Here is a 10714-nt window from a genome sequence, read left to right on the forward strand (position 1 = left end):
GGGCAAGCCTGACTTCCACAAATTCTTTTACTAGCTCCGCATACTCCTGCGCCAGATTGCGGACTCGCCATGGACAGTGGTCCACCTGCTGCATGCATCTGATGGCCTCCGAGTAGTCCGTTTCTATCACCAAACTGCTTTCTCTACTCGCCACCTGCAGGGCCATTCTGATGGCCCAGAGCTCGGTTTGCAACGCCGAGTCGCCCGGGCACGGCTCCCATGCCGCCTGGACTAGCTCCCCTTCAGCATTTCGGAGAATTGTCGCTGCACCTCCTTGGTATGCGCCGGGCTTGAAAGATCCGTCGGTGTTGGCTTTAGTCCAGCCCGGGTCCGGTGGTTCCCATCTCTTCCTCCTCATCCTTGTCTTCCCCGTCTTCTCTTTTGTCTTGAGCCCATACTCCTCCGCCATCGCGACGGCAGATCGGACCACTGCTAGCTCCGCCCTCCTCTTCCGGCCAAACACCACTTCGTTTCTACTTTTCCATAGAGCCCACAGCGTGCAGGCAATCTTCCCTTTGATCCGGCGATCATTCTCTTTGGTTGTACACCACTCTCTCGTGATCCAGTCTTGGTCTATCAACGCTGTCTCCACCCCTTCACTGGAACGCAGTAGCTCCCACACCTCTCGACTGTATCTACACGTAAACATGAGATGGTCGGTCGTTTCAGGAAACAACCCGCACATTGCGCATCGTTCCTCGGCACCCACATGGATATAGTGGAGGTAAGCCCTCGTTGGGAGCCTACCCCACATAAGTTTCCAGCAGAAGACTCCGATCCGCGGGGCGACCGGAAGCCGCCAGAGGTTTCTCCAGCCTTCCCATAGGTGGTCACTCTGAGGAAGAAGAGAGTAGTAGATGGCTTTAACCGTTGGGGTTCCCCTTGGGTGCGGCCACCAGATCCATCTGTCCTCACTAGTGGCGGCACCCATGGGGAAGGTTGCTATTTTGTAAGCCATCTCAGCTCCGGCCTCCCTAGTTAGTCTCACCGTAGTCCATTGCCTGCCGTTGGTGACATCCACCACGCGCAGATTTTCTTCCATGACTGCATTCGCCCATTCCCTCGGCTGCCTGCACCACGGGATCTCGTGCATCCAGGGGTCGTAAGCGGCGCTCGTATTTCGACCGTTCCCTATCAGAACTCTGCAGCCCGATCTGAGCTGCTTGGCGGTTTTTGTTAGCGCCCTCCACATCCAGGATGGATTTTTGCTCTTCGTGATCATCCACGGGTGCAGCATCCCATACTTAGCCTGCATGATTCTGATCCAAGGCGCCGGCTCCCTGTTTAACATTTTGAAAACCAGCTTGCCCAGATGCGCGGTTCGAGCCTCTTTTAGACGACGGACACCCAGTCCGCCCTGCCGCTTCGCCGTGGTCACCTGTTCCCAGTTTATCAGGTGAAGGCCGTGGCCATCGTTATTCTTCCACAGAAAGTTTCGAGCTTTTTTGGTTATCTCCTCCAGAACCCCGTCCGGCACCCACGTGCTTCCCAGCCAGTACGCCGGGATTGCAAGCAGCGCGGCGTTGATCAGGGTTAGCTTGCCTGCTTGAGAAAGGAGCGACCCTTTCCAGCCAGCTAGCCGCTTGCCGATTCGCTCCACCAGCTCATGCTGCTCCTTCACCTTCACTCTCCGTCCTGAGATAAGCACCCCTAGGTATTTGAATGGCATGCCTGCCACCTGCAAGCCTAGTTGGACACTAAGCTGTCTACCTTCATCGGCCCCGATCCTGCTTGGCAGATTCAGCTCCGATTTGCTGTAGTTTACCCTCTGATTGGTGATGAGTTCATACCGGCTCAGGCTATCTAGAATGCTGCTGGCATTAGTCGCAGAAGCTTCCGCCATGAGTAGCAGGTCATCTGCATAGAGCAGGTGGGACAGGTGCACATCTCCGACCCGATAGCCGCTCAGCAGGCCTCGATCTACCTTCTCGTTAATGATCCTCGATAGAACTTGCGTGACGATGATGAAGAGGTAGGGAGATAGCGGATCTCCTTGTCTCAGGCCGCTCCGGGGCGTGATCCATTTAGTCGGACACCTGTTGATCAGCAAGGCGAACCTTGGGGAAGCAATACACGCCTGCACCCAGTTGCACCACCGAGGGGGGAAACCCATCCGCTGCAGCACGCCGGTCACCGCCTGCCAGCTAACCCGATCATACGCCTTCTCCATATCCATTTTGATCATCAAAATAGGGGTTCCTCCCTTGTCGGTCACCATTGAGTGAGCCACCTCCTGAGCTACCAGCGTATTATCCTCAATACTTCGGCCTGCCACGAAAGCCGCTTGCTCCGGGCCGATGATGTTGGCCAGCAGCTTCTTTAGGCGGCTTACCATGATCTTTGCTATTACTTTGTAGATGACATTGCACAGTGCAATGGGTCTGAAGTCCGCCACCTTCATTGGGAGCTCCTTCTTCGGGATCAGGGTTATGAAGGTGTCACCCCAAGCTTGCGGCATTCTTGCACTGCTGAAGAAATGACCTACTGCCTGGCAGAGACCACCGCCCATGGTGTCCAAGTACTGAGTGTAGACTTCCGCTTGCATCCCGTCCGGGCCCGAGGCCTTGCCTCTCGGCAGGCTCCAGACCGCTTCCTTGATCTCCTCCTCTGTTACTGGCAACTCTAGGGCCACCGCTTCCTCGCTCGAGATTTCGGGTAGGGAGGGCCATTCAGATCTCCTACCGTCAGGCACATCCACTTCCGCCCATAGGCTTTGGTAGAAGGACGTAAAGATTTGGTTCACTTCCTCCGGCGCCTGCACCCATCTATCCTCGCCGTCCAGGATGCCAGAGATCTTGTTACGCTTTCTTCTGATTGTTGCCGAGATATGAAAGAATTTGGTGTTTCGGTCCCCGTCCTCCGTCCACCTAAGCTGAGATCTTTGCAACCATTTGATATTAAGTTGTCTGTTCAGGGCTATTTTGCAGTTATATAAGCTTCTCATCCTCTGCATGGCCTCCTCCGGCAGCTGGCCGTTGGCATCTAGCTCTTCTAGGTCTGCCAGCTTGGTATTTGTGTCCGATAGCCGCCTTTCCACACTTCCGACCGCCTCACGGTTCCAGGTGCTCAAGGTTTTTCTCAAAACACTCAGCCGGTGGGAGAACGCATGCATTGGATTGCCTCCGGCGTGCCTCGCCCAGGTTTCCTTTACAATGTTCTGGCACTCCTCATACTCCATCCAGAGGAGCTCGAACCGGAATGGTCGCTTGATCCTTTCCATGGCTGCCGGAACCTTGAGGAGCAGCGGGGCATGGTCTGAGGCACCCCTATCCAGGTGCTGAACTTTGCAGTCTGGGTGTTCGCTTACCCATTCTGTGTTGCTTAGGGCTCTGTCAAGCCGGATCCAGATGCGTTGGGATCCTTGCTGGTTGTTGCACCAAGTGAAAGGAATGCCTTCAAACCCTAAGTCGCACAGCCCCGTCTCGTCTACAAACTTCGCAAAAGCCTTTGCCTTCGGCCCTAGCGTGACTTCAGCACTGCTCCGCTTCTCCTGGCGGGACAGGAAGGCGTTGAAGTCACCAATGATCGCCCACGGCTTGTCTAGACAGGCAATGTTCTTCAGCTCCTCCCAGAGTTCTTTCTGGCCTTCCAGAAGGGTGCTGGCATAAACGATGGTCCAAATCCAGGATCGTCCCGACGTTAGGGTTATGGTCAGGTGAGCTGCATATCTTGATACGGTAGCCACGTCCACCCAGCCTAGCTCCTTCTTCCACAGGATCAGGATTTCGCCCGACCTGCCTTGCGCGGGGATAGCGAACCACGCCCATCCTCTTCCAATCTTCTTCGCCACCTGCTCCGTCTCCAACCAGTTGGTGTGCGTTTCTAGCAAGGCCATCATTTCCAGGTTATGGTCCCGGATCATGACTCTACAACGGTCTAGTGCCTCTTTCTTGCGGGCACCTCTGCAGTTCCACACTAAGGTTTTTAACATTGTTAAACCTTAAGGGCTGGCTGGCCGGCAGCTTGTCAGTGCAACCGACCTCTCTTAGAGGTGGGTATGTCATGTCCGCCTCTGTTGGTATTCTCCTCTTCCAGCTCCGTCTCCATTTCCACATCCCCAGGAGTTTCATTAACTTTGTTTGCCACCAGGGCAAGCTGCAGGTATCTGGCATCTCCTTCCTTACTGTCTGCCTCCCGGTCTTCCAATAGTAGACACCTCTTAACTCTGGCCACCGTTTCACCATGATTCCCCGGTGGTTTAGTTTGTTTCCTTGCGGTCGGGGTGAAGCCCGCTGCGACCAGTCCGTCCTGGACGAATTGAGCCGGATAGTCGCTGGTGTTCCACCGTTCACCGCCAGCACTTTTCTTTGTTTTGACGTAGGCAGACCGTTGTGCCCTCTGGACTCCTGAGCCCAACAAGACAGTTATCCCTTGGACCATAGCAGTTCTTCCTCTCGCCTCCCCTACACCGGGCGGGTTGTGTTCTCTGCCGTCCGATACCCTCACGTCTGGCATTAATTGTTCACCATCGGTGTCGCCTTCTGGCTCGTCCACCCGTACTTCCTTCTGCTTCTCATCACTGACTTTCGTACTTGACGTGGCCCCCGCTGATTGATTTTTTATTTCTACTCCACCTGACGTGCATGGCCTCTAGTACGAGGCACCCTTCCTTGCTCTTCCTTCTCCTTGCTGCGCCTCTGCCCCCGGCTTCATCTTCTCTACGTACGCATGGTCTACATGGTACTCTTGCGGTCGACGGGGACGTCTTCCTGTGCCTAGACCAGCTTCCGGTTTTCTTCTGTTTCTGGCCTGCTGATGGACATCTCCTTGCTGGCCTGCCCTTCTTTCCTTGCCGTGGCCCATGGAACCCTGTGGGAATTGATACGGATCTCCTGGCTTTTTCTCCCCTTCTTTCTTCTTACCCATGGGTTCCTGATCTTTCCCATCCCCTACCGGGGTACGGTATGCGTAACTGGGTTGTTTTCCTCTCTGGGTAGCCTGCCATCTCGGCTTCCTTTGGACGGTGCACCAAGGTCCATAATATCTACTGTCCTCCTCCTTGCCGTCCTTTTTCCGGTTTAGGTTAGTACTTCGCTGTTCACCTCCTCCCTCGCCGTCTTTAGTCACCGGCGTCTCTTTCCCTTGCGCTGTAGCCGTGAAGCCGCACTCTTCAGCCTTATGCCCGATCCTCCCGCACGCGAAGCAGAATTTGGGGAGGCTTTCATACTGCACTCTTTGATCAACCCTTTCTTCCTTTTATCCGAGCCATACCGCTGTTTTCAGAGGTTTGCTGAGGTCTACCTCGATGCACACCCGAGCGAAACGGCTTCTGGAGTGGTCTAGGGTTGTTTCATCCACTCGTAACGGTCTGCCAAAGAATGCTGCTACTGGAATGAGTGCCTCCAGTTCCCAGTATTCCTGCGGTAGATTGTGCAGCTGTATCCACACCGGTGCTGTCGTGAAAGCCTCCGGGGACGGCCGGAAGTTATTTCGCCATGGGATGAGGTTAAGAACTTGTCCTTGGACTATCCATGGTCCATTTATCAGCACATGATCCAAGTCCTCGGCTTTCTCGAATCTGAATACATAGTATCCCTCCTCCATGTCGGAGACTGAGAAACCTTCTATCCCTGTCCAAAGTTTTGCTAGCATAGATTTCATCCAAGCCAGCGGTAGAACCTTGCCCAGGAATCTACCGAAGAGTGCTAGTTTCCATCTGTTCCGGCATGTCTCCAGCACCTCAGGGTCGATCACCACACTGTCCTCCAGCTGGTCGCGTAGTTTTGCCAGGATCTCTGCCGGTATTGCTCCCGGTTTCCGGCGGGTTGACCTGCTCCCCGCCGCTACTGAAGCCCATGTTCTGGTGGCCTCCTTAGGATTTCTTTGACCCGCTGCGGACTGATTTACTTCCTCCGGCTCCGACACCTTCGACGATGATGCCCTCCGCTGATGCACATCTTCTCCTCCACGCGCTCCACTAGGGCGGATCCTCTACAACCCTTGCAATACCTAATACGGTACGGTAGGAATAATTTGGAGACCTATCCCAAGGATTGTAGAAAGTTCATGCGGCCAACTTTACAGACGATTGGATCACCCGACCGAATAGTTGGGTATTGTCCAGCCTGGCTCCTACTATTTATTACATGTAACGTATCTCCTTTCTATTATTTCTTTATTTTCCCTTTTTCTTTTTCTTTTTCTTTTTTCCTTTTTCTTTTTTGCATGATTATATACGACGTGCTTCTTCATCTTCTTGGCCTCACTCTCTTTCCCATAGTAGTTCGGTCAGGACGCAGCTGGTGAGTTTTCCTCCCTCTCTCTCTCTCTCTCTCAAGATGTCTCTGTTTTTGGCTTTCATCTTCTACTTAAGAAATCACCCTATTGATTGATAAGCCATTAATGTAGTCGTCATACAGAGAAGAGAGAGAAACCCATGGAGCTTTCCGGTAAAGTTGCGGATGCCGTCCTGTCCCCAGTGTTGAATTTCGCGGCCCAGCAGACGACGTATCTGTTTAAAGTTGGCGACAACGTGAGAGCCCTCGAAAGCGCGACCCGGCGTTTGCTCACCAAGAAGGACGACGTCAAGGAGAAGATCAAGATAGCGGAGAGGAATGGGCAGAGACCAACTCATCAACTACAAGCGTGGTTGGATGAGGTGGATGCTACCAAACCCCAAGTGGATGCTGTAGTAGAGAAATATGAGCAGAGGTGCATGTGCTTCAAATGTTTCTCACCCGATTGCTGTTCAAACTACTCCCTCAGCAAAACCGCCGCCGAGAAGCTTCGGGACGTGCAAAGGTTGCTAAATGATGAAAGAGCGGTGGAGATAGCGATAACGCCGGTGCCGCCTCCTGTCCAAGAGGTGCCTGTACTTGCCACATTAATGTCATCAATTCGGGATCCAGACCCAAATCTTGAAAAGGTCCTCAGCTATATTAGAGAGGACCGGAAGGTGGGGATGATCGGAGTTTGGGGCATGGGTGGTGTAGGGAAGACCCTCCTCCTCAAACAAATCAACAACTCTTTTGTCGGCGACTCTTCTTTCGATCATGTCATCTTCGTCACAGCTTCCCAATCATGTACACCGGCAAAAATTCAGAAGCAGATAATCAAGAGTCTAAAGCTACAGAAAGAAGAAGATGTGTCGTCACAACGTAATATCATCTTCGATTTCTTAAAGAAAAGAAATTTCCTCTTGTTGTTGGACGACCTCTGGGAGAGACTTGACCTGCAAGAAGTTGGAATCCCATCTCCGCTCGGCGTGGTGGGCGGATACAAGCGCAAGGCGGTCTTGACAACACGATCGATTACTGTTTGTGGTCAGATGGAGGTGAGGAAGGACATCAAACTGGAGTGCTTGAAATACGATGACGCACTTAACCTCTTCTTGGAGAAGGTTGGCGAGGAAACTATAAACTCAAATCCTCGCCTGAAGAGCCTTGCTGAAGATATCGTGAAAGAGTTGGCCGGTTTGCCATTGGCTCTTATCACTATCGGCCGGGCCATGTACCAGAAGAAGGATCCAAGAGAATGGGAAAATGCCATCGATCAACTCAAGAAGTCGCGATTCCACGCGGTCGAGTACTCACATGGGGATCACGGTGAGAGTACGTTTTATAGATTGAAGTTTAGTTACGATAGCTTGAACTCTAACACTTTGAGAGAGTGTTTCTTGTCTTGCTCTATGTGGCCCGATGATGAGGATATCTACAAGGACGAACTCATCGAATGCTGGATGGGACTAGGCTTACTAGAAGAGTTTGACAATATGTCAAAAGCTTATAACACCGGCCACACTCTGATCGGTGAGCTGATAGGAGCAAACCTACTAGAAGAAGATGAAGAAGATGATCGTCTAGTGAGTGTGCATGATTTGTTACACGATATGGCGCTGTGGATAGCGTGCGACAACGGGGAGAAGAAGAACAAATGGGTCGTCCTTGAAGGTGAGGTGCCACGTGGAAGAGAAATTTGGCGTGAGGCAGAAAGGATGTCGCTGATGTACAGTGACATCGAAAAGCTACCTGCTGCTGGACATCATCCTTCCAAACTCACCACTTTGATGCTTCGGTCTAACAATGACCTGAGAGAGCTTGGAGATATGCGAGCTTTTGTTGCACTCACGTATCTTAATCTCTCCGACTGTGGATTTGTTGACTTCCCCGTAGAGGTGTGCGGGTTGGTCCAACTCCGATACCTCAATCTCACAGATAATGATGGTATATCGTCGCTCCCCAGTGAGCTTGGATCTCTTGTCAATCTCAAGTTCTTGATTCTAAGGGACACTAACATCCGTATAATACCTCAGGGTGTTATTGCAAAACTCAAACTCTTGCAGGTTCTTGACATATACAAAGCTACCCAAACTGACGATGAAATTTTGACCTATCTGCCATCTCCACTCTTGGAGGAGTTGGAGTCCTTAAATGATCTCAAAGGACTTGGAATTTGCGTACAAGGTATATCACAACTCCATAGACTTATTGAGTTGGCCAATATGTCAATTTGGTGCCTCGCAATCAGCAGGCTGGAGGAATCCACTTCCTTCTCCTTGCCGGCTAGCTTCCTCGAGGACGAGCAAATCCAGATGAACTTAGCTGATCTCCATATTATGAATTGCGATGTGACCCAGTACATGGTGATTGAAGGTGACCATCGACAACCAGCATGGCAACTCCGAGCGCTTGAGAACCTCCGATTCGATAAGATGCGCTGTTTAGAAGAGATAATATGGAAGGGAGTAGTTCCCAAGGAGTTGTTTCAGGTCCTTCGCTTCTTGGCTATCGATTCTTGCGACATGTTGAAGAACATCTCATGGATTTTGCATCTCCCATGCCTTCGGGGTCTGCGTGTGTATAAATGTTCTAGGATGAGTCAGCTGATTGCTTCTGAGGCTGACGACAACTCAATCCCTACTTTCCCTTGCCTCACGGATATAGAGTTGAACTCCCTACCGGAGATGGTTTCCGTTTGCCATCCTGCATTTACTTTCCCGGCGTTGAGCTCTATCGAGATCTGGAGCTGTCCGAAGTTGAAGAAGCTCCCATTCCGATCGGGTAACATCCCAAGTAAATTGCAGTCTATTCGTGGTGAGAAAGAATGGTTGGACGGGTTAGAGTGGGAGGACAACAGTGTCAAAACTTACCTCCAACGTTTCTACGAAGAAAAAGATGAGGAGGATACTTCTACTGAGAGCGAGGATGAGACTTCTACTGAGAGCGAGGAAGCTTAGTATGTAAGAGGAGGAAACAATTCAGATGCAGATCGTCACGAATCTGAATCTACAGCAATCAAATGATGCTACGGAACAACGTAACATCATCTTTAAATTCCTCAAAAATAAAAGTTTCGTCCTGCTGTTGGACGACCTTTGGCGCGACTTGATCTGCAGGATGTTGGAATCCCATTTCCACTCGGAGTGGTCGGCGAATGCACGCGCAAGGTGGTCTTGACCACACGATTAGAGACTGTTTGCGGTGACATGGAGGTGAGGCGGACGATCAAAATGGAGTGTTTGAACTACGACGATGCGTTGAAGCTCTTCCTGGACAAGGTCGGCACGGAAACCATCAACTCTCATCCTCGCATCCCTAGCCTTGCAGAAGATGTCGTCAAGGAATTGGAGGGATTGCCCCTGGCTCTTATCACAATCGGCCGGTCCATGTACCCGAAGAAGGATCCAAAACAATGGGAACATGCCATCAATCTACTCAAGAAGTCACGACTCCACGAGGTCGAAAAACAGTCACCTAAGGATCTTCAAAATAGTACTTTTTATAGATTAAAGTTCAGTTATGATAACTTGAAGTCTGACACCCTGAGAGAGTGTTTCTTGTCTTGCTCCATGTGGCCCGAGGGTTTTTATATCGAAACGGAAGACCTCATCGAATGCTGGATGGGATTAGGCTTAATAAAAGAGTTTGACCACATATAGGATGCTTATAACACCGGACACGATCTGATCGGCGACTTGATAGGGGCATGCTTATTAGAGGATCATGAAGAAGAATGTGGTAGGGTGAGGATGCATGATGTGTTACGCTATATGGCATTGTGGATAATACACGACCAGGGGAAGAAGAAGAACAAATGGATGGTCTTTACACATGAGGCTCCACGTGACAAGGAAATTTGGAGTAAAGCAGAAAGGATAACGTTGATGCAGAGTAATATTGAAGCACTTCCTCCTATTGCAATTACACCCTGCTCATCCAAACTCACCACTTTGATGCTTTCACGTAACTATAAGTTGAGAGCGCTTGGAGATAATTTCGGAGCTCTAGTTGCACTCACATATCTTGACCTCACCTCGTGTGGATTTGTTCATTTTCCCAAAGAGATATGTGGGTTGGTCCAGCTCCGATACCTCAACCTTGCAGATAATAAAATGCCGTCTCTCCCTGAGGAGCTGGGATCTCTTGTCAATCTCAAGTTCCTGATTTTATGGAATACTGAAATCCATGCTATACCTCAAGGTGTTATTGCAAAACTCAAGTCTTTGTTCTCAACTTATTTCACTCATGTTGGCCTATTGATAAACATTTGACCGATTTGCCATCACAACTGTTGGAAGAGTTAGACTGCATAAACAATATAAAAGGATAATATTTATTTTCTAATGTAAATACTAAATATTAAAATACAAGATATATGAAATATATCTGATATGAAATACATCAGACATAAAATATATCTGATATGAAATACATCAAACATGAAATACATCTAACATAAAATATATTAAATAAATATTATATTAAAAAAAGAAGGT

The 10714-nt window shown here is 50.3% G+C and overlaps 1 protein-coding gene across 1 annotated transcript; it reads left to right on the forward strand.

The window, feature by feature from the left end:
• The first annotated feature begins 6376 nt into the window (after positions 1 to 6376).
• LOC140771612 (probable disease resistance protein At1g61300) lies at positions 6377 to 9175 on the forward strand. Its single transcript, XM_073113166.1, has one exon. It carries the CDS (start codon positions 6377 to 6379, stop codon positions 9173 to 9175), a length of 2799 nt encoding a protein of 932 aa, XP_072969267.1.
• Positions 9176 to 10714: the final 1539 nt, after the last annotated feature.

Source organism: Typha angustifolia, chromosome 12 (assembly GCF_048772165.1).
Source record: "Typha angustifolia cultivar Huaian chromosome 12, ASM4877216v1, whole genome shotgun sequence".
Taxonomy (NCBI): Eukaryota; Viridiplantae; Streptophyta; class Magnoliopsida; order Poales; family Typhaceae; genus Typha; species Typha angustifolia.

What these genes read in the sequence shown, in the direction of transcription:
- LOC140771612 (XM_073113166.1), top strand. Translation starts at nt 6,377, where the DNA reads ATGGAGCTTTCCGGTAAAGTTGCGGATGCCGTCCTGTCCCCAGTGTTG.